Here is a 24,318-nt window from a genome sequence, read left to right as displayed (position 1 = left end):
CCCAAGAGGCTTCTTTCTAATCCGGATCAATCTCTAATGCAACGAGTCATAAAATGTGACAAATATCCTCGCGCGCATGATGAAATGACCACTTCACCGATCTGTTTTGACCACAGGTGTCATCTCAGGTGAAGCGTATTGCATCTCCTGGCAGCAGGTCAACCCGAGGGCGCCCAAACAGCTGCAAGCTCTGTTCAACGGGCCACACTTCACCCAGGCACACGGTGTATCTACGTGACTGCAAACTGAATTTTAGCTTAATTGTTTAGTCTCTCAAATATTAGAAACTAGTGAAAGATCCCCATTACAGTTTCACAGAGCTCAATTCCACATCTTCAGATTGTTTGTTTTATTTAGCCACTTGTCAAAAACATAACAACATTAAATGTTCAATAATATGCAACAAATCCATCATATTTAAAAAGGTATGAACCAGCAAATATTTCCTTGATAAATGATAGTTATTTCACACAGGCCACCCTCCTTGGAAACCTGAGTGGGCAGGACCACCAGCGATAATATCTGGCCAGTACGATTGTTTTGATAATCAGTTCTTTCTTTTTAATTTTACAGTATCGGACTGACAGTCCCACATTTAGCTATAATATCCAAACAGAGAATCTTTTGAGAGTGAATGACGGACACAAACAGTATCTGTATAAGTATCGGCTCCTCACACGCCCCCTCCTTTTTGCCCATTTTTGGATTAGCCGGGAGTTGGGCGGAGTAGGACGCTGCCAAGATGGAAACGGCAGAGCAGCTCACTCTGAGCTTCAAAACCGATCTTCAGAAACCTGTGGGTGACATCATGGAGGGTAGATCCATCTTTAAATACAGTCTATGAGGGTGACTGACAGAAACACTAGTCACATCACTGTCGTGCGCTGTTTGCAGCCATGCTTTATTTCAACTTATGAGCTTTTATTCTGAAAAGTTCAAGGACCAAGGGTTGTGTTGCTTGCTCTTACCTCTGAAATAGACTTCATACAATGTGTGATATGAAAAAAAAAAGCTCCAGGTCAGTAAATCAGCCAAACGTATAGTATGAGGGCGCCCCAGTGGTTCACCTGGTGGAGTGTGTACCATAAAGGCGTGATCCTAACCGCAGCGGCTCAGGTTCGAGTCCGACTTGTGGCCCTTTTCTTTCTCTCTCCCCAACTTTCCAGTAACTCTCTCACATCAGTTTTTCAACTGAAAAAAATAACACTGTAAAGAGGTGAAACTAGTTAACCCTGCTGATACTGATGTTGGTTGATGGTGATTTCCATTAACATAAAGATGATGAGGTGATGATTATAATGTGTGTTGATGTGTGTGTTCATTTTCTTCACAAGCTCACAGCAAAGAGCCTCATCAGGGATTATGAAGATGAAAACGGGAACCTGGATACCAATGAGGCCAAACATGAGGTGTGTGTGTGTGTGTGTGTGTTATTGAGTGTGGCCGAAAGCACCCATCCACTTCAGTCTGAGCTCCACTTGCTGATGTGGATTTTTGAATTTCCAGGGGAAGAAAGAGGAGTTGAAGTTCTTCATCATCGAATTAAGCAAAGAGTTCTCCATTCTGTCTCAGTTCACCAGCTTTGTTACCATTGAAGAAAGGGTTTGTTCAATTTTCAGCCTTTTTCACATTTATACTGTTATTCGTAATCACTTCTGGTTGCTGCCCAAGACACCCACCTCACCTCCACCCCAATTAAAATTGTAATATGTCATTTCTTAACAAAACAAATAGTATTCTTTCCTAACAGGTGCTTCTCACCAGTGAGTTTCTCTAGGATGAGGTGTAATTCAGGCAGAACCTCTATTGTGTGTGTATTAAATTCACACACAAATATTAACATTAACATTTGAAAACCTTTCTATGTCTCTTTCTCACTGTCCACATCCAGGACATATGGCGTACACAGAGTCGCCACCTGAGCTGCATTCATGACCCACCAGGTGTGCAGCTGTACACAGAGACTGGCCCCTCATCCAGTGCTGTTGGTCCTCCCCTCGCCCCAGCGCCACTCCCCTCTTCTGTTCAGCCACCTCCTCTGCCTGGACTACGTGTACTCAGGACCAGAGCCTACAGGAAGAGGAAGGCGGCCTGAAGCTGCTGTGGCAGAGCAGGGGCCACTGCCTGGAGGTAAAAACCCGCCGGCAGCCAACATCATACATCTACTGCAAGTGTGGCCACCCCAAAAAGGATTGACACTGACCACACTCACATTGCAGGTGTGTCACACTGTGAGACTGTTGGTGGAAAGACTGTGGAGGAGTGGAGGGAAGAGATGAAGAGAAGACAGAAGGGCAACTTTTTCTATCTTCATTTATAACCTTTCATTTACAATTGCCACCACTCCAAATACAACAAGCATTTGTTGGAGTGCTGGCAAATGTTGCAGAGTTGAGTAGAGGGCTCCCTCTGGTGGCATTAACATAATAATGCATTTACTGTTTGGTGTGGAAAGTGGAAAATGAACCCAGCGGCCGAAATTAACATAGAACAACATCACGGCTTTATGCAATAAAGGTTTATAATTTTTCCTTACAAATGAGTGTAACATGGATGGATTGATTTGCACAACTTTGGTCGTTTACGGTCCCGTGCATGAAGTATAATTATTCTGCAGTTCCTCACGTTGTGTAATGAAAGATGCCAGTTTAAGGGGTATTACCTAGTTTCATTGTCCTACTAAATGCAAACGTATGTTGACGTTTGTGAGCTTGCTCTTCATTAGCCGACGCTGTGTCAAGTACCTCACCGCGAGAAGCTCCGCCCACTCGTGTCACGCGGGTGTTTGAAACGAGCGCTCCCAAAACATACTTAGTTTGAACTGCGCAACAGTCTCTCTGCCTTTTCATTGGACAGCAGACACGCAGTGACAGTCGGTAGCAGGTTGTGTGGATGACAGCGGCTAGCATCACACTTCGCCACTGAAGCGGCTAACGCTAGCGAAGTGTACGAGGAATAGCAGATGAAATTGCTGTTAAACAGCCGAGAAAACCGCTGACTGAAAGGATACAACGCTATTTATAAGTACGGCGAGGATGTCTGTCCCGGCAGGAGAGGGATGAAGATGACACCATTGTTATGGCGAGTTGTGTCAGTGTGGCTATGTGTAGCTGTAGTCTCCTGGTAAGTTGGTTAAATTTGTCCCATTTAAACATAGTGCTGTTATTTTGCAAGTAAACACAGACTGTGAAAAGTACCAAACTGTATGACTTACCTTACTGACGTTACAATCTGTTACGACGCATTAGCTAACTAGCTAGCGTGAATATTATGTTGTGATGTGGCACCTGGCTGACTTCTGACTTGTGTTAGGAGTTAGCTTAAGTTGCCATTAGCTATGTTTAACACTGTTAGGTTAGCTAATAAACTAGTGGTTCCTAAAATAGTAGCTAACGTTATATTGCCCTCTACCTCGTGACATCTTACTGCCTGGTGAGTTTAATCAGTAATTTAAATATAATTTGTCACTTTTGCATGAGTCTCCTTTGAGCAGTAGCTGACAAGTGTTAAGTTACTTTATGAAGGACACCTGACTTAAAACAACCGTAATATTTCTACTGGGTCAACTGTACATCAGTGACCGTTGATTCCCACGACCCATACTGTCACAGAGCTAACGTTAGCTGACGTTACACAGATTTGGTCCATCAGCTCTTGACAGGATTATAGGCCTTTCACGTCAGCCCTCTTGAAAGCTGTAGGTTGTTAGGTCTGTGTAAATCTGACAGACACAGTAACAGCAGCAGAGAGAGAGAGAGAGAGATTACGCAGGATTATTATGGGCTCCAGTCATGATGTTAGAGGATAGTCGCAAAACATAACACACACTGACAACTGTACTTCAGATAAGGAGGGAGGGTGACATGATGTAATATGGTATTAAGATCTTTGCTGGTGATGTTGACCTGGCCTACTTTCACCAGCTCTCATTTTACAGTGAAGCTTTGAGTGATAGTATTTTTGTCCTTTTAATGCCTGTTACCTATACAGTTGGCACAGAACATTTAAGTTAAATATACATTTCTCGTGAGGCAGCAGAGGTTTGTCAGTTAACAGATGTTAACATACTTTATCTCAGCTCTCAAACAAGCTCTGGTGTCATTATAATCATAAACAGCAATTGCTTAACATTGAGGTGCAACAGCTTCATGGTTCTGGTAATGTGCATGCTGGCTAATTGGAATGGGACACTGGGACACTGGGACACTGTCTGGAGGGACTTTGATGTCATTAATTGTATTGATTGCACCTGTGCCTTTCTTGTTATTGAAGATAAACCCTCACAAAGATTGGAATTTTTTTGCTCTCAAATAGGGTTGGCTGATATTTAATGTAAGACAATATAATTTTGTCCACCATCAGAGATTTTGCCATAGTTGTCATACTGGTATATATCTTTTTATTATGTCTGTTTGTATTAGACCTGTAACAGACTGACTCATCAGCTGGACTGTTTTTGTGGCTTTTTGTGGTTTTTATGCCTTTTTACATTTCCAAGATTTCAACATCTATGTGATGAAGTTCCTTGATTTGTCATATATTTATTTTGCTGGGTTAGCAAATAACAGACATTGCTGTCTCATCCATTTTAACCATCAACACATTTTCAATTCATTGTTGATATTGTGATATAGAATTGAATACATAACCTGTGATAGATGGTTTTTTATCCATATCGACCATCTCTATTAACAAAATACTAATGAGGCCTGGGAATCAAAGGGTAACTCATTATACATAACAGTTTTTTTCCCCCACAATTAAATATAATTTAGTACAAGCATTTCCACAACATGCGTTATAATGGTGCCTCAATATCAGTGTGTTTCAAGAGGCTGCATCCTGATACAGTATGTCCCAGTGACAGTTATTTGTTCTGCCTGTAATCTGAATCCTTTATGGTGTATGAAATCACAATCACCATGTGGGTGGAGTCATATCGTCACCTACTGATCTTATCTAATTATTGTTCAGGTTCAATAGTGGAGTAATCAATGATACGTCATTTGTCACATTCATGTGACGGAAGGTGAAAGACTCACCTATCAGACGGGTGTGTTCCAAAGACAACCTTGATGAGTTGACATCTAAACGTGAGCTTTGCACTTGTGGGACACGTGTATAGTGATTAATGGACAGGTCACTCCTTCGTATCCCACCTGCTCTGTAAGATATTGCATACAGCCTGCTTTCCCATACACACTATATCCTATTCTTGCTATTTCTTTAAGTTTATTTTATCAGCTACTTCCTTGAATCCATGTAGAGCATGTTAGGCTCCCCATCACACAGAGCAACCATTTCATCATGAAGGATACACCTTAAAACATCCTGTACTTGTTTTACAAACATATCATGTATCTATGCTAAGTTCTAGCATTTCCTACCACTTTAAATGTAAAGTTGACTGCTTTAACTCTTTGTCATTAACCACTGAGTTAATTATTTAGCAAACCATGCCTTAAGACCACCCTTGCTCCTTTGGGAATTGCATTGCGGCTGCTGGCTTTCAATTAGAAAACAAATGAGCTGTTGTTCACTAAAGTGTTTGTGACTAGTCTGGCCTCTCAAGTCAGATCAACAAAGCAGTTGAGCGAGCCAAGTAAAGAACTTGACCTGAAATCCTGAATAAGATCCAGATAATAGCCTGGATTGTTGACAAGTTGCGGTCACTGTTGCAGTGTGGCCTTTGAGACTGGAGCAGCACCTTTTCCCCCAAAGGAACATGACATTATTGCTGCTAATTGTTGTTGTCTTCCTGCCAGGGGTGGAGATGGTCACTGTGACCCAGACCTCCTTTTCTGGCACAGTGTCACACAACAAAAACAAAAATATAACATACTGAAATTTAAGTAACATTAAAAAATAATTACAGATTTCACATTTTTGAAGGCTTTACAGTCAGGTTGAGTAATGTTCAACTTGTTTGAGGCGTGTGTTTACAAGCAGATAAGATGAATTGATTATGCTGGGGTACAAGCCACCTGGACTTTTTCAGTGTGTCACATTGTGACGCTGTGATGCACCTTCCCCTGTGTCTGACTCACTTCAGTCGAATAAAATGTTTCAAGAGTTGATAAGTACCGTATGCTTATAATCTGAGCTTCTTTCCCAGATGCCAGGACATTTTTATAAATGTGTTACAAGGCGACCCATGTACAAAAAAATGTACTCAATGTTGTTATGACACCGACTACTCTTCCCTTCATCACATAGGTTCCCTAGTTGCTATGTTGGTTGCACGGAGTCGCACCCAGAGGCCCAGAGGCCCGTGTCCTCACAGGACGTCAGTTCGGAGGAAGAGTCAGGGGAAAAGACTCCTCATCACAAGGTAGCATCGGTTGTATAATACTATACTACAACCTGCCTCATTGCCCAGAGGTTTAACAGGTTGCTGTTTGAGATCACTCATGTGACCATACACTTCATCATATATTTTAAAGTTTATTTAACACAGGAAAACCACTGCCTTGCCACATATATCAGATTCACAGCAGTTGCACAACAGTAAGAATATGTGGGGCAGCAGAAAATTTGTATGTAGCTTTTTCAGATCTATGGGTGTTTTTATGTGTGTGTGTGTGTGTGTGTGTGTTATTCTCCAGGTTGAAGAGAGCTGGGATTTACCTGCCAAGCCCTTGTCTGAAAACGAGCTGTTGCTAGAGGATAATCAGCAAAAGGAGGAGCCGACAACACAGGGCGTGAATAAAAAAGAAGAATATTCAGAGGTACAGTTGCAGCATGATATAAATTAAAACATAGGTTTGGGACATTCAAATCCCAACTTAATACTGCAAATGGATTCTGTGCAAGGGCACTTGCTTAATGGATGTAATAATTTCAAACGCACGACCTGATTTTAGCCTTTGGTTGCTTCCTGAGCAGTATTGCAGTTTCAGACCTGGATAACAAATCAGATACTTCATTCCATCCAGTTCTTTTTATTGATCGTTCCTGGAACATTTGAAGCTTTAAGTGTTTGGTTGATCAATCCAGCTCTGGCTAATGGGGCTAACTATTTTAACGTTTCCCTCGACAACTCAACTATCTTTCTGTTTTTCCATCAGGCCTTTGAAGTGGAGGAGTCCACTGTAGAGGCAGAAATGGAGGCAGACCGGGACATTTCACAGTCTGAGCCTGAAATTGAGCCTAGCTCCGAAAATCAACATCATGAAACTACTGGCATTCAAGACCAGGATTCAGCTGCCCTGCTCCCATCCTCTAACCCCGTCTCTGATTTTGCTGCTGAGCTTAAAGACAGTCCTAGCATCCTCAATCTTCAAGACAATATCCCAAATAGGTAAGTAATGATTACATCAGAACTTTTTTTTTTCTCACTTTCTCTCCCTCTCTCTTTAATCTGTCAGATGTCTGTAAAAATGCTTATTTTTCTGTATATGATTGAGTTTAACACTTTTTATTTTTTAATTTAGTGTTTTAGATGATGCATCTGATGTAGCTGCACCTGAGATCCTTGAATCTGACCTTCCTCCTGCTGACTGTGAAGAAGAAAATAACCCATTTGACAGTGATAGGTGAGTACTGTTAATCTTGTGGCCTAGAAAAGTATCAAAAAAGCATTTCTCTTGCATTGTTTTCAAGTTGGCCTGATCACCTCAGAATGTGACTGAAGTTCTGTTTAAAAGGCAAATGTAACTCTCACTCTCTGTAACAAGACAATAATGTGTTTGTGTTTCCACAGCAGTCCTCCAGTGGTTCTGGAGAACATTTCCAATGCTCACACTGCAGGTACTAAAACCCACACTGACCCTCCTCTGACCTCTCCAGCCGCTCACAGCACACAGCACCTGGAGGCCAACACATCACAATCTCTGAAAGAGCAGGTAAGGAACTCGGATACAGTGTGAACTATTTTTTCTTTTTCTCCCTACCAGAGGAAGTGACCCAGCTCTCATTTTCTCATTATCTTTGACAGGATCTGAGCTCCCCTGTTACCACAGACACAGATTCCAGCGTGAGCAGCAAAGACCCCGAGGACATCCCCACTTTTGATGAGTGGAAGCGGAAGATGATGGAAGTGGAGAAAGAGAAGAGTAAGATCCTGCTCATGAAGTTGTGTCAAAAAACATTGTGTATACGCATCAAACCAAACAGCACTTCCTGTTTCATATCAAGCTACAGGAATGTAAGAACTGAATTATATTGTAAACTTATACTACATTTCTTTCTTTTCTCCATAGCTCTGTCTACTCATACCTCTAATAATGGGGGTTCTCATCCAGTGAAGAAGGTCCAGAAGAACTTCAATAACTACGCCTCAGTGGAATGTGGAGCCAAGATCCTTGGCGCTAACCCAGAGGCTAAGGTAATGTGTATATAATAACTACATCCTTCTAAGAGTTTATTTGCTCTGTTGCATGTTGACTCAACAACAAATACACAGTGATAATGATTTGTCAATTTGTTTCATACAGAGCACTTCAGCCATATTGAAGGAGAACATGGACTTGTACATGCTAAACCCCTGCAGTAATAAAATCTGGTATGTAGTATGTGTGCATCTCCTGCTTTCTATCCTCAAATGTAACCTGAGACAATTTCTTTCCACCTCCATCTGAAGTCCATTTACTATATTTTGCTTCTTGTTCTCTGTCGCTCAGGTTCATCATTGAGCTCTGTGAGCCCATCCAGGTGAAGCAGCTGGACATTGCTAACTTTGAACTCTTTTCCTCGACTCCCAAAGACTTTCTGGTGTCCATTAGTGATAGGTATGCACTGCAAGCTATTAAATGTGATACAGTATGGAAACATTTCTGTTTTATCTTCGGTGAATCTGGATATCAAGCATAGCTCAGTTTCAGACAGTTTCCAGCTTGCTAATGTTAATTATCTTTTGATTTTGAAATATTAATGCAATTAAGGCTGGTACCAAGTTTAAATGATCAAAACCACAGAAGGAATTTGTGTGTCATAATTTCTAATGACACCAGGCTGTAATCATGAAATCACTGAACTGACTCATATAAACTTGCTCCTCCAGATACCCAACAAATAAGTGGTTAAAGCTGGGAACCTTTCACGCCAGGGATGAACGCACAGTCCAGAGCTTCCCATTAGATGAGCATCTTTATGCTAAATATGTGAAGGTGAGCATAATATTTTTTCTTAGTCACACAATCTCTGTGCCCGTCTTTATTCTATGTTAATGTAGTGTGAAGGATTCACTGTCATCTCTTAATGCAGTTGACATGTTACACCTTATTCAAGGCTATTTCTTCACTTTCCCTCTCAATCTCTTTGAATGGAAATTTTGGCTCCTATATGGCAATAAAATTATTCTCTGGTTGTTAGAACGACCGTTATGAGGCTGTATTGTAGAAGGCCTTAACATCTGCATGTAATAGTCAGTTATGTCTCGTTCAAAACGCCAGCAGAAGGCTTGAAATGTAAAAGGTGACTATTCCAGTCTGCAAAGTGTTTTACGTTCTAGATTTAGCTGACCAAATGTCAGAGACAATGGCATCGCTTTACATCTGAAGTGGCTCAAATAAAACCAACACACACAATTTGTTCCTGTTCTGAATGCATGTAAAAATCTCCTTAATTTCTTCTCTCCTCTTTCTGTTTCTCTTGCCTCAGATGTTCACCAAGTACATAAAGGTTAGCCTACATTTCTTGCAGTGGTCTGTGGCTGAGTGAATTCAGTAGTAAACATGGAGGGGAATGTACTTTGTTTTTCTTTTATGGTGTGATCATCTTTAAACAGAATTGGATCTAACTTGCTATGCTACCTGCTAACCCATTTTAACTTCAAGATGTGCTTTTTGAAGACATTCAAATTGCACATAATGAACCTTTGATAACCCACAAACTGATACCCAGCTGATGTAATTCAGATAATCAAGCATATTCTGTCACATTTCTCTCAGATTTCCTCACACAGTAACTCACTGCCAATCAGCCCATCACGTATCCTCTTAACCCATTGTCCTAATTTTTTACAACAAAACAAAATCACGGCTTTGCTGTTTGTTCATAACACAACCGCTGCTGCAAGTGTTGATGTATGTAATAATACAGCACACATTTCATGCATTTTTTAGGTAGAGCTGGTCTCTCACTTTGGCTCTGAACACTTCTGTCCCCTCAGTCTCATAAGGTACGTAGAACATCACATAACATACAATCTTTTTACTTGCTTTTTGAAAGCTGGTAAAAAAAAAAGTGTGTGTGTGTGTGTTATATCGTTGCTGCTTATTATGTATTCTCCTGTCATTTTATCAACTGATGATAGCTTGTTACATACTGCATGAGCTCTAGATGGTGTCAAGTGACATTATATAATATTTGGCATGTGATCAAGTTGATTCAGCTCACACATACCAGACCATTAAGCCTTTGGTGGGAACAAGTGGATGTAATGCATATGTTAGCAGCTGCTGCTGCTGTCAATCCACTTCTGCGAAATGTAAATATAAATCTGGCGAAGGCGTACACACAAAAGAGGTCACACATTTTGTTAAAACCAGCTCACATATAACAAATATTGACTATAATATTTAAATAGCAAACTATATGTTGCCTGTTATTTCTGGTGTTGGAGAAGCCCCATCAAGGGAAATCCTCATGCTGAGAAAAAATGAAGGGATTTATTGGATGACAAATTGCTGCAAAAAACAGATTAGATGTTGCTGCTATATTATATGAGCATGGTTATAGAATGATTTTGATGTACTTTTTTATGCCAGGGTGTTTGGCACAAGCATGGTGGAAGAGTACGAGGAGATAGCTGATCCCTCAGAAAGACCGGATGATCAGGATGATGACGTGGGTAAGAACTGAAAACGTCATATAATTTAATACAGTTAGAAAGAAGTATTACAATATGCAAGATGCACTACAGTCTGTTAATTTGTGTATCCAGGCAACATTTTTCATGTTCTGTTTACTTGCTTCTGTTTACTTGCTTATTTATTAGTGTCCTGTTGCTGTGAGACTGATTTGTTTTGGACTCTGCTTCCCTCAGATTATCCTCCTGGATATGCAGCCGGTGAAGTCAAGTTATCCAAGAATCTGATTGGATCAGCCAAGGGTAAGTCTGGCTAAAAGGGATTTCTACTGCATACAGATGACCTGGATTACTGTATTAACTTGTTACTCTGGTGTTTACATTTTTCTCTTCAGATGTCATTTTGAACATGGTCAGTAACATTGCTGTCAATGTTCTTGGTGGAGGCCCGGAAGGTGAAGGTATGACCAACACAGTCAGCTGGACGTTTCTACTCACTGGCAGCTCAAGCATTTCATGAATGACATGTAGTCACTATTTTATTTCCCTAAAAGTAAAAAACTTTTTGCCTTTTCATTTCTTTACAGTATGATGAAGTTTGTGATTAATAATAATTTGTACAGTTAATCTTAATCTTTTATTTCTTACAATTTGTAGGCAATATTTCATCCCATGAAGTGAACATGACTGAGCCGTCAGCGCAGCTTGAAACCACCACCCAAACTGCCACTACAGATCTTTCTTCAGTGTGAGTAACTGTCAACATCACTTATAGTTATTTTCAACAAATAACTAATCAAAAACCTCAGTGCAACAAAAGTCAGTTTACCTGTGATCACGTCATGAATATAAGCTGAAACACAAATGTAGCAGAGGCATTGGAAGAGCCATACTACCAATAACAGAAGGTGCAGAGGCTGTGCACAGTTCGCTATGTATGCGGCATTCAATTGTAAAACAGGTGTGTTTCTGACTTGGACCAAGAATTATCTGTAGAAACTGGTGTTTCAGTGACTGATCAGAAAGTGTGAAGGACATTGCAGTAGGTCAACTTCTTTTGATGGCCTCCAAGAAGAAAACCATTACTCATAAAACAGCACAAAACCGCAAGATTAAACTGAATGTTGGCAGCACATTCTTTGATCAGATGAAACTAAAATAAAATTGTTTGGATCAGATGTTGTCTGGTGAAAACTGGCCAAGTATGTCCTCTGACTTGAATCCAATAGAACACCTTTGGAGTATTTCATAGCAGAAGGTTGAGCCCCCTTGAAAACCACTCCAGCAAAGAGCAGCTGAAAAGATTCATCTGTGAAGAATCACAGAACATCTCTCCACAGATTTGTGTAAGACTGGTATCATCCATGACCAGGGGGATTCAATCTGTCATCAAAAATAATGGCAGACATACAAAATATTAAAAAATAAAAGACTGAAGGGTGTACTGACTTCAGTTGCAGTTAGTTCTTGGACCTTGGATGTTTTCATTATAGTTTAATTATTGTTTTTCAAATTAATTGGCTTCATTCTTTGGCAAAAAAAAAACAAATAAAATTGTTTTAAATTGACAGACTTTGTAATTACTCAACATTTGTTCTACACTGTGTGTGAAATTGTTTGAAATGTGTTTCATTAGGTGTAATTAGACTTCCTTTTTTTCCTTACACTGTAGATGTACAAGTGAATGTGTTTGAAGGGTGGTTATTGATTTTCTTCTCCATTAACCTCTGTGACATAGCTGACAAGGTTGCTTTACAGATACTCTATACTGTAGTTAAGCATGAAGTGCTACATATTTGGTGTTTTTTGAAGTTTGTGGGTGTAGTATTGTGTCCCACCTTTGCTCTGTTTTATATGTACGATGTTGTTCTTCTTCCTCTCTAGTTCCGGTTCTGAAGAGGTAGAAATCTCACCAGATCCTGATATCCCTACAACTGCAGCCCCTTCTGCAGAGACCCCTGTGTCAGAGACACCTGATACTGAGTCGAGAAAACAAGAGCTCCCCCCAGTGGAGGAAAAAGTTGTTATTCCTTTAGACAAAGATGAGGAAGAACATATCAGCTCTTCAATCACCCTTTTGGATAAGGAGGAGAAGGTGGATGATGAGAAAGAGAAAAGGGATCTTCATGAGCGAAATGACTGTGCACTACTTCCTTCATTTTCTTCTTCTTGCTCTTGCACAGCTTCCTTCCAGGAATATCTCCATCAGCAGTGTTCAGCCCTGCTGTCCAAAAAGAGGAAATGCCAAACGACAGACAGTAAGCAAATGATTCCTCCTATCCAGACACCCACTTGGCATCTACCCCTGTCCCCCTCCGCCTGCCCTGAACCTCAGCTGCACCACAGTGAGATACATCAGCTCCGTGAAAAAGAACAAGCTTCTGAGCAGGAGCCAGAGACTGGAGCCAGCCCATCAGAAGCACCACAGCCTCCAGGGAACACAATAGAATCTCATAAAGAGTCTATGTCCCAGCCTCCTGTGCTGGAGCCTAGTCAAACCTCGAGCCTCCCCAAACCCAGTGCCACCGATTCATCTGCTGCCAAGCCTACTCCTATTGTGGAGACACCACAGCAGTCTTCTGAGGAAACGGTGAAAGAGCTAAGGCCAGAAGAGAGCCTGGATGTGCCGGCTGTAGAGAAGCATACTGAGCCTGCAGCGTCTCTCAGTAGCTCCATCTATGTGAAACCCAGTGTCAGTGACACACTGGACGATGTCTCAGTGGAATCAACTGAAGAGAAGCCTAATTTTGATGTTTCTCAACTAGAAATAAGTACCCCTGTCCAAATCCCGGATAAAACAGATCAGTCTCAGGTTCTCCTTCCTACCACCTCCCTTCATTTAGACCATCACCCTGACCCACCAACTGTACCTGAAAGTAACACTGCTCCCACTGAGTTGTTCCACCCAGCTCCAGACCCTGTCACAGAACTTGAGCCCTCTGGTGGCTCCCCAGTCCCGGAGGATCTCCCAGAAGACATCTCTACATCATCAGGTGGCAACGGTCAGCTGCCTCGCCCCTCTTCTCCGGCACCTTCCTCCTCTCTTCCCTCACCATCCCTCTCAGACATCTATGCAGAGACCCCCAATGGCACAGAGCAGAATGGCAACCTGGTGCACGGCTCCAGCCAGAAGGAGTCTGTGTTCATGAGACTCAACAACCGCATCAAGGCCCTGGAGATGAACATGTCACTCAGCGGACGCTACCTGGAGCAGCTCAGTCAGAGGTGAGGGACGCCGCCGCACACCAGTGCTACAGAAAGAGATTGCTGTTCTTCACGTGTGACCTGAGTTGCGGGTGATATTAATGTTTCTTCTTCCATATTTTGAATCAAGGTATCGAAAGCAGATGGAGGAGATGCAGAAAGCTTTCAACAAAACCATTATTAAACTCCAGAACACCTCAAGAATAGCAGAGGAGCAGGTGAGCAATTGCAAAGGCACAAATGTCAGTCCAGACAGTTGCTGTGTAGAGATACTTATTGTTTTGACAATGTTGTCCCTTAAAATGAAATTCTTGCTTGGCTGAATGCAGATGTGACTGCAGCTGTTGCCTCCACGTGTCAGGTGTATTTTTCCAAAAACTTTCTGCTTTGGGAGTAAAGCTACAGATCAGTATTTTTGTATTAGCAATGGTTCAAATCAATAATGTTAAAAAAGGGTTACTCATAGTGACAAACCTACGGATAATTGTCACCTGACTGCAGCGCATTTTATCTTCTTTTAGCTAATCGTTTTGGTTTACGGCCCGCAGCTCTGCTGTTTTAGTTCATTCTCACTGTTCTTTTATCATCCTTTTCCAGCAGCAGCAGCAAGCACCTGTTTTTAGCACCATATGCTAACAGCAACACCAAAACCAATTGGCAGACAGACAAAGTTAGTGAATAGCTGGTGAACATAGTGGAGCATTGAGCAGCTAAAAAGCCAGATAGTTCCCGCAGGAGCTTGTAGAGACAAACATTGAGTGAAAAAGAGAGTTAATATCAGACTTAAAATCAGCAGGTGTCTAGATGCACAACTGCCAGGCTGATCCATGTCTGCTAGTGAAATAAGCAACTGTTCGCCAACATGTTCACCATATCAACTATATAAGATATTTCAATATGGGGTTTACAGCTTGTTTCTGCTGCCAACAAACAACCAACTGTCAAATTGAGCTTTACATATTATACCTTAAAATATGTATCTATAATATCTCCCCACACTATTTCCATAATGCACATCTGAATGGGTGTGTGTGTGTGTGTGTGTGTGTGTGTGTGTGTGTGTGTGTGTGTGTGTGTGTGTGTGTGTGTGTGTGGTTGCTTAATATGATGTTCTTTTCTCCCATAGGACCTGCGTCAGACTGAGTCCATTCAGTTGCTGCAGGGTCAGCTGGAGAATGTGACTCAGCTGGTTCTCAACCTGTCTGTCAGAGTCAGCCAGCTGCAGAGTGAGGTAGATACAACGCCTCAGGCACAAAGCCTTCATCTGTGATCAGAAGTTTTCCAGCTGACGATTAAACTAGTTAATTTAGTCCATTTTTATGGGACCAAGTCATTAGGATGCACCAGTACTTTTGCCTCCCAGGTCATGACGCATAGTTTATGAAACATCTTTAAGGCTCTGATTCAACTTCTGAATTACATATTTGAATGTGACCATGCCATTTTCTGTATCTTTCTGTCTTATTTTGTCACACCAGATACTACCACTGTTTTGCTAATGGTATAATCGATGGTCTGTCTTCTAGGTGTCAGACAGGCAGAATTACCTGCTGCTGTCTCTGGCCTTGTGTCTGTGTCTTGGCCTGTTGCTGTGTGCCAACCGCTGCCGCATCTCCACTATTCCTCCCGCCACAGAACCAGAGTCACCCATACCCAAGAGCTACAGTTACTGCTGTCCTGAAAGGTAGGGTCACAATTGAACAGTACACAAAAAATATGTATATAAAAGTCTGAGAGAGAGGGAGAGGTGGGTTTTTTGAAAACTCCATGGCGAAGACAACAGATGTGAGCAAAGTGGCATCTCCAAATGGGCTATTACAGCAAATGGCGAGAGGTTACAGTGCCTTGAAAGGCTTCCATTCATTAAGCCAGTTTATTGATAGTATAATTCATCAAGTACGTCGCAGCTGGAATCTTAAGTGATCCCGCAGCCGTGACTCATGTCCTAATAAAGGTGCTACATGCAGTCCTTTCCCTCAACCATTACTGTTTCCTTAACAGGCAGTTCTCTTCCTGTGATGAGACGGGCTTGAAGCGGAGTGCATCCTATCCACTGATACACTCTGAGTCATTCCAGTTAGCCACCACTGAAGGTACAGTTGTACTTCTTGTGTCATCACTCTAATAATAGTAATTGTTTTCATATATCTTGAATAATAGCTTACCAGTCCAGAATTGAACTATTCCTTCTCTTGGTAGAAATTAATCTCATTCTTTGGCTCACAGGCCCAGAAATGCTGCACCCAGAGGAGACACACAGTCTTTGTCCAGCTAACAGAAAGGTGTGTAAAGACAAATATATTGCAGTGCAGAATATTGGTGTAAAACATATATCTGAAATACTGGTTGTAAACGATTAACAGTTCACACTTTCTCCCTAACCTCTCCCCACGCAGAGGAGACGTCGTAAGATGAAATCCATAGAGAAAGTGGAGACTCTGAAACCCTCCTTTCATGCTGCTCCGGGACTGAGTAATGGAGCTGTTATATGTAACGGTGTGCCTGTCACCACAAACCCTACACCCCTTACAAAAAGGTTACTTCAACCTACCTTTAGAGACTCACCATCAGAGGGCAGCTCAGAGGGATCCTCACATTCAGATGACCCCTCCTTCTGTGGCATCACCACAGCCTGCTCTCGAATCTGTGACAGCCTCCCTCCACCCAAGACCCGGGCGGAGAAACGGGCATTGAGACGCCAGCGTCCCAAGCCCAGCTGTGGGATGGTGGACTTGCTTCAAGCCCCAAAGAGGGACAAGAGCGAAGCGTTGCCCATCTCGACTATAGAGGACATCATGAAAAGCAAAACAGAGAAAAGCTCTGGGACATTTAGGGTAAATGTTGCCCTCTCAGGTCCTGTCTGACAGAAAAAAAGTGACTAATTTAGAAAGGCTCTACTTCTTCTCATTCACTGCGAAACTCTTTCCGAAAGAGGATGGATGTTAGTTTCTGTAGCCACAGGCAGCTTTGAGCTCTAAAATGAGACTCCACTCTCACTGTTTAGTTTTCTGTTCATGTTCTCTGTTCTGGTCTTGTCATATCTTTTATATTTGTTACACTTCAAGTCAAAGAAATGTGTTCCCAGCTTACAATTAAAGCTTTTCTCTTTTGTTTGGAAATGACTGTCACAATTAACTAAAATTCAACAAAAAGGACTGAACAGATGTTTATTTTCTATAATCTATGCACATTTGAACACACATTCAACATTTCTTTTGTCATGAAATTTCTGCCTATAAAACATCTGTCTCACTTTTCTATCTTTTATTTCATAGTAAATCTAAGAAAACCTTCTACCAGGAAGTCGCCTCAGACTTTCAAGGACAAGCAGAGGGCTTTTACTTTTTTTCTGTTTCACTTTCAGTGTAAAAGCAAAGAAATTGTTTCAGAAAACTATTGGGGGTGCAGCACAGAGGAAGTACTTGGAAGAATACGTACTCTACAAAAGTATTAGCAGATTTCTATATTGAAAGTGGACATATACAGCTATTCAACAGACATGCTCATGGCCATAGTCTATGTTTGTAATGGCTCTGTTGGTTATTGATTCAGTGAAGCAGAAAGAAAAGAAAAAGCTACTTACTCATAACATGGACAGACTTCAAGGAAAATGTGTTTTTTTTTTGTTTTTTTTTTATTGATGGCGTACACAGAAACTAGTGCCTGAATATACTTAGATGCAGACGCCACTCAACCTTGAAAGAGCACAAGATACAGCGGTTTTGAAGATTTCATTGATGAGTTCAATCTTCCATTATTTGGTCGTGTAATTAAAGATTTTATCCAGCAGTTTGGGATGTTAGTCAAGGATGGAACAATTCTGCTCCAACCCTGAGCCTTTGACGTGCCTCAGGTTTGAAATGCCATGTTTCCCCCTCAAGCTGCTGCATTTTTCATTCATCTGAAATATGATTGGTTGGATTGAGTGAATTGTAGACTTACTTTTCAACAGTTTCATTCATATTACAAGTGATGCTGCAAGTGCTATCAAGGGAAAATTAAAATTAAGGATCCGGGCGGATTTGAGCGCAGACCCTCTGAGAGCTGCGAGCATCCACTTCACTGAAGTACCTTGAGTGGGTCAATGAGCCCCTCCTCCCCAGGCCGGCCTCAGGAGTGTTGTTCTGTAACTGACCCTGAGCCCTGAGCAGGGTGGAGGAGAATAACATTCCCCGCCCCGGTTTTATTGAAAGGTAATGGTAACAGCTTATGAATGTTGCTGACTAGTGTTATTCAGATGATGTTGTGTAATATTTTCTACTTGTATTGTCTGTAGTTGAGAACCAGCTGCAGTGGGTTTAATTTACAGAAACACGAGGACGGTAGTTTATTACAATCAGTGTGATGTTGCATAAAAATTGGACACACAGCTATATGGCTAAAATTCATTATTAGATAACAGAATCTGATGGGTTAAAGAATATGGTGTAACGTCTTTTAAGTGGCACTGACATTCACGTACTTTCCTCTGATTGGCTGAGTGATTTTTTGCACTGATTTTTGGGCAAAAGGTTCATTTCTCTCAACCTTTAAAAAGGTTAAAATGTGTCACAGTCGCAGCTGTACAAAATTGAAATGAACACACACACACACACACACATGCAGGTAGACATTTAAATATTCATGAGAGTAATTTTGGGTAAAAATACCAAACAAAAAAACAGGAGTTTCACCCAGGTTTGCAGGTAGCAGAAAGGTAAACTATAGTAACCTCCCTTATGTAAGTGTTTTGTTGCGTTGTGCAGCAGGGGGCAGTGTAATCTTTGAAGAAACCTACAATGATTTTTGATCTACCATCACCATCAGTTTCCATGTGATGAGTCATTACTCACAATGTCAGTAAACTACTTCAAGGGCTAACACTGCTTTCCACCATGCCAGTTTATTTGCCTTTGTCTTGGCTTGTGCCGCTACAGAGCCACTGAAACTGCTGTCCTTATGATCCGGCTTGTGTTCTCATATAAAATGTAGTTGTTAGACTGAAACAAAGAATATTCCAGTTAAATGTTCTGGCTGTTTTGTTGTGAACATTTGAAGTGTTTTTAATGGAAAAAAGAACTGACTAAAACTGTGTTTGAAGACGGGATCTTTTGATGTGCAGCCTCAGCCACAAGCATTTATCGTTTGGCTCCAGCTGTGTTTTTCAAGTCGAAAAACTGGATTAATTCTATTTACTTTTACACACACTGTCTCTTGCTGTGGTCAGACACGGTCAGAGCGGTGGTGGATGTGAGAAATTAGGTTAAAACCTCTTTATTCATCTGACCCGGTTGGGTAGCAGGAGCCTTTCAGAGATAAGCGTGCCTGATGCTCTTTTTTTCCTTCATTTTGTTAACAGAATTCCTAGGTTTCTCTTGCCATGCCTCGTCCCAAAGATTATCTGTAAATGCAGGGCTGCAATCCTCTTTTCCCAGGCACTCTCTTTTTATCCGTGGTCTGTTATGGACTGAATATTCTCAGTATGCTGCTGTATGTATGTTTTTATTTTGGTATACAGGTGTCTGCTTTATATTTACTGTTAGCTTGTTCACTCTCCCGACTGACTCCTTCTGAAGCCGAAAGAAATGATTCCAGTCTCTTGGCAGATGTCTCTCTAACACTATAAATACTTCATCTACTGAACTCTACCTCGTTCTGTTAATTCCTTCTCTCATTTCCCTTCTTGTCTCTTTATGTTTTAGATTCATAAAGCAGGGGAAATGTTTTTTTTTTTTTAAAAAACATTTTTCCCAGCGAAATTTCTGTCTACTTGTGCAGATTTGAAGTCCATTGGTTTTATATGAAATCGCGTATGAATACACTGAGAAAATCTTGGTTATGTAGGTTTACATGTTTATATGTTGGGCTTTTGGGCATCTAACTCTAACCCATAAATCAGTAGCCACTTTTGCCTATTGCTACATAGCCAACGTTAGCATTAACAGCTGTTTACCCACTAATCTACATTCCTTCATTCATTTACTCACCAAGAGCTGTCTCCAGTGGTTCTATTTCTATCACTTCTTTTCTGTAACTGAAGTTAGCATGCTAACCAGCTAGCCCTGGCCCGGTCAGACTATCTCATCACTTTCTGATACCGAGTCACTGTAGCGTCCAGTCTGTCCTGAAGAAGTAGCGCTGCTCAGAGGGCATACTGTAACCACTTCACTTGTAAACACAACAATGACTGAGGCTCTTGCCAAGACTGGTAAGTAAACAGCTGTTAATGCTAATGCTAGTTATGTAGCTTTAGCAAAACTTACAGATAGCTCCTTTAATCTGTACTAATATAGTCTTTTTAAGTAACCTATTGAAACACTTGCAGTATCTTTCATGTGATCGAGTATAAAATGATGTGTGTGTGTGTGTGTGTGTGTGTGTGTGTGTGTGTGTAGGGTGGATAAAGCTTTGCAAGTGCCAGTTCTCATCGGCCTTGAATGCTCACCTGTCCTTTTAAAGGGCAAATACTCTAACCTTCACTTTCTCTTTCCATCTTTCCATTACCTGGTTTTCTACTTTAATTCCCTTTTTCTCTACACTTTGTTATTGATTGACTCACACATTAAGCTATATTTTTACTCCCACTGCTCTCACCCTCCTCTACCTCCTCCCTCCAATAGCTCTCTCCTCTTTTTCTCTCACCATGCCTACTTCTCTCTCTCGGTGTGGGAGGGGGGAGTTAGCGAGGAGTGGAGGATCCCGTCAGTGTGAGCGTATGCGATTGGATGAGAATAATCCTCGGAGTGCTTTGCTTTCTTAGATTTTTGTGAGAGGGGAGTAGGGGGGTTTCTTTGATGTTCTGCGGATACCATTTGAGACCGCGGCATTAAATGCGGATTTACAATTTCTGTCATAGATTCTCCCATCCCCTCCCTCCGCCGTCTTCATGAGTGTTACTGCTCATTTCCTTCTCTTTCTTTAAATTGCACCACTCATATTTCTACAACCCAATCTCCTGCTCTTCCTTCCAGTTGTTGGACATCACAATAAACGCACATGTAGTCGTGATTTCGGAGCAGTTAAATCTTCTTCATGGGTCAGGCTACAATGGCATTCTGACAGGGCCGTTTAGCAGGGTGCTTAGCAAGAGGCCGATAAGACGTTGGCAGCCACTTGAAATCAATTCGGCCATGCTTTACCCTCAGTAAGCCCACTGTCGCAGAAGTTCCCATGTGCTTGTGGTTAAGCTCGGTGTGTAGGGCTGTAGCCATTCAAAAAGCTGTAGCAGACATGCCACATTTGATAAGCCTTTGGTTGGAGATGTATGTATATGAATAACAGTCACCTCCAGGGAAGCTTCTGCTTAATGTTTCATGGACTTATTTTCTCAGTGCTTCTCTGTCATCTGAGATTTTCTGCTGTCCGATGCGATACACAGAAACATGAGGTGTTCCCTGTGATTGTGGCTCATCTGACACAGAAGCCTGAGGTGCGTGAGGAGGAATAATGGATATACTTCCACATGCACACTCATACATCCTGCATTCATGAAGTGCAGACGTGGACATACAATATTGAATCCACATTCACTGGGTCACACTGTGTTCTCACGCGAAGCCCACATGGGTGAGACACAGCTGAGACACACACACACGCACAGATGAGATGTGACATGTTGACTAAATACAGGATAGGATGCACACCATTCAGCCTTGAGTAAAGAATGATCATGGCTGACGTGCACTTTCACAGAAGCATGTAGCCTAACCTTTCCCCCGCTGATGAATGAATCACAACCCAGATGCCAAAGGTGACCTTACACGGTGTGTGCCTCTGAATGTAGCCAAACTCTTCCTCCTGCACCATGTTTGCAGACTCGTAAAACCATCTGTCTCTCACAGTGGGCTGAATCGTTTTATACTGGCGATTTCAACTAAATCATTTCCTCACTTTTCGTAAAAGATCATCAGCATTGCACATACTGGAGTAGACACACATGAGCTTGACACATCTTGCCCATGTAAAACACATTTAGCGTCAATGTGAGTCTCCTGAGCTCACAATTTGACAGTAGTAGACAGACAGTAAAACTATTTTATAAATGCAAAGTCATTTGACAAAATAAAAATAAATGGAGCTTGAAGGAGCTCTATGTAAGTTTTACTATTGCTACATAGCTAATGTTAGCATTTACAGCTGTTTATTTACCAGTCAGGAAGAAACGCTGCAAGTTCAGCATCAAACTTCACTCTTTTACTTGCTAAAAATGCAGCAGTGGATGGCAACCTTCTTGTTTTGCTTCTTTTTTTTTATCACTTCTTTTCTTCTAATGAAGTTAGCATGCTAACCAGCTAGCTCTGAAGAAGTATTCTAACTATATTGTAAGACCCCAACCATCATCACTGTTTTCCAAAAATTCACTTTTCTGTTTCTACGCTAAAATTAGTGGATTGTTAAAATGTCGGATTACTCCCCAAAACAATTTATTTGTATGCTGTGACAGAGGTGTTTATATTTACATTTCTATAATATTGATAACTGTTTAATAATGGGGTAATGGTGAACATTTTGGGACAATTTCACTGAAAAGTACCACAAACAGAGTCATGTCAAGAATGAAAAGAGAAAGCTAGTGAAGGAAGTTCGATAACTGTTTTTTCTTCTCCACTCCTGTCCAGCTCTTTAGAAGTACATCATCTTTACGGTTTTATATCAACATCATATCATCATCAAAAAATTATACAGACAATAGCCAATACAAAATTTACTAAATGACAACTGAAAAATAAAGAAATCAAGGAGTATCTCTTATATATCCCCATCCCTCCCCCACCCCTCCAACCCCAAAATGGGCAAATGTGAAATTAAACCTTTGGCTCCTTTCTCAGGTCTGCACACTTAGCCAATAAGAGTGTGAAGTGGGTGTAAATGTCAGATTGTCAGTTTCAGTCAGCTTTTGTACATTAAGTCACGCTACACGCTTTAATGAGCCTTTGCACGGCCAGAGCCTGTGACTGCTTTGCTGGACAGATCAGATGACCGGCCATGATGCTGCTCGCCCTGAGTGTTAGCATGTTTGCAGCACCTGCTTGGTTTTGTCCATTGACAGTACCAATGCAGTTCATTCAAAGAACAACAATTGTGACTCCAACTGTTATATATGATATCTCAAAACTGTCTCAATCAAGACTTTTAGCTACAGCAAACAAGCTCACTACAGTGTATAATGAATCCTCTGACAGCGGCCATGGGGGAAATCAGACCATGGAACTGCTCAGACTGCAAGACAGCCGACCCAAATTTCTGACGCGCCAGTGATCCATGCGATCATCCAACAGTCAGATTGCTGATCATTGAAGCAATTAATCCTGAGTCGAGACGCCTGTCAACCTGCACGTCAAATCACAAACAATAGAGCAGAAGTTCAGCCCAAATCTGAAATTAGTTGGGGGTGACTAATTTGGGGCAAAAATCGGACTTCCATCCATACTGCATCTGTATGACGCACTTAATGGAGAGGGGTCAAACACTAACATGTACATAATAAAGATGTAATGGTAAATGATTTAAAGTTTTTTTTTTTTTTTTTTTTAAAGAATTAGTCTTTAGTTCCTGGTTCATTGATAAAGTATCCACTAGTCTGTTCTCATATAACTCATCTACAATTCAAATTGTTGAGAATCCAGAGGTTTGAGTGAGCTCACAAGATGGCAAGTACAATGAGAGGCCAAAAAATATATAAGAGCCCTGCTGTAAATACTATTTCTATTGATTCTCAAGTCTTTGTTTTCTGTTGATACTGAACCATTTGATGATCATTTCTGAGGCTCCATTGTTGCTAGGCAAACATCCTAATTCACCGGCAGTATAGGCAGCGACCGTTTGGTCTCATGTGTCTGTGTAATGTGCTAATTAGTATTTAAATTAATATGATTCTCTTGTGTAACTGCCTTTGTAATTGTGAATTATAGTGCATGGAACAAACAGTGCAAAATTATGTAATGTGACAGGGAAAAGCATTTAAAGATGGCATGCATTGTGTGTGTCAAGACAGGAGAACTGAAAAAGAAAGAGGAGAAATTGCATTCTTCTTTCTGGGATATTGTTCTCAACTCTTACAGATCTAGATGGACTGTTTATCCACTCAAGACTCATACAGTATTTTGAGTATCTCTGCAAATGGTAATTTAATCTATCTATTAATCCTTGACTGATGACACATACACATACTGTACGACAGATTATCAGCTGTGATTCAGAGGAGACAAAAACCCACAACAATATGTTCAAGGTGTCGGACATGAGGGAAACTTTCTTCTGAAATCGCTGTTACTAAGTAGTTTTCTTTACATAGTGGTCTAGCGAAGCAGTTTGAAGGCCACTACACTGACCCTGACACTGCACCAACCTCGCGGCCGAGTGGCCTCCTCTCGCTCTGACTGTCG

The 24,318-nt window shown here is 41.3% G+C and overlaps 1 protein-coding gene across 3 annotated transcripts; it reads left to right on the top strand.

Moving 5' to 3' along the window:
* Nucleotides 1–2,847: 2,847 nt before the first annotated feature.
* Nucleotides 2,848–17,206, top strand: LOC111666546 (SUN domain-containing ossification factor). 3 transcript variants are annotated; one of them, XM_087178132.1, is made up of 24 exons: nt 2,848–3,123; nt 6,217–6,331; nt 6,606–6,728; nt 7,068–7,300; nt 7,434–7,535; nt 7,706–7,844; nt 7,937–8,054; nt 8,202–8,326; nt 8,436–8,503; nt 8,622–8,729; nt 9,002–9,107; nt 9,601–9,621; nt 10,065–10,120; nt 10,710–10,792; nt 10,988–11,053; nt 11,146–11,211; nt 11,408–11,498; nt 12,635–13,975; nt 14,085–14,172; nt 15,081–15,185; nt 15,481–15,638; nt 15,956–16,047; nt 16,181–16,236; nt 16,351–17,206. In XM_087178132.1, the coding sequence occupies exons 1-24, from the start codon at nt 3,059–3,061 to the stop codon at nt 16,816–16,818; spliced, it is 3,993 nt and encodes a 1,330-aa protein (XP_087034258.1). In that variant the 5' UTR covers nt 2,848–3,058; the 3' UTR covers nt 16,819–17,206. The 3 variants fall into 3 exon arrangements, with proteins under 3 accessions (XP_087034258.1, XP_023277670.1, XP_023277671.1); XM_023421902.2 differs by having other exon boundaries at nt 7,703–7,844; XM_023421903.2 differs by lacking the exon at nt 9,601–9,621 and having other exon boundaries at nt 7,703–7,844.
* The last annotated feature ends 7,112 nt before the right edge of the window (nt 17,207–24,318 follow it).

This window comes from Seriola lalandi, unplaced genomic scaffold (genome assembly GCF_002814215.2).
Source record: "Seriola lalandi dorsalis isolate HSWRI2012SDOR001 ecotype SW California unplaced genomic scaffold, Sedor1 jcf7180002054677, whole genome shotgun sequence".
NCBI classification, from domain to species: Eukaryota; Metazoa; Chordata; class Actinopteri; order Carangiformes; family Carangidae; genus Seriola; species Seriola lalandi.
The sequence above is the reverse complement of the archived record's forward strand: the minus strand, read 5'-3'. Positions and strand labels throughout refer to the sequence as shown.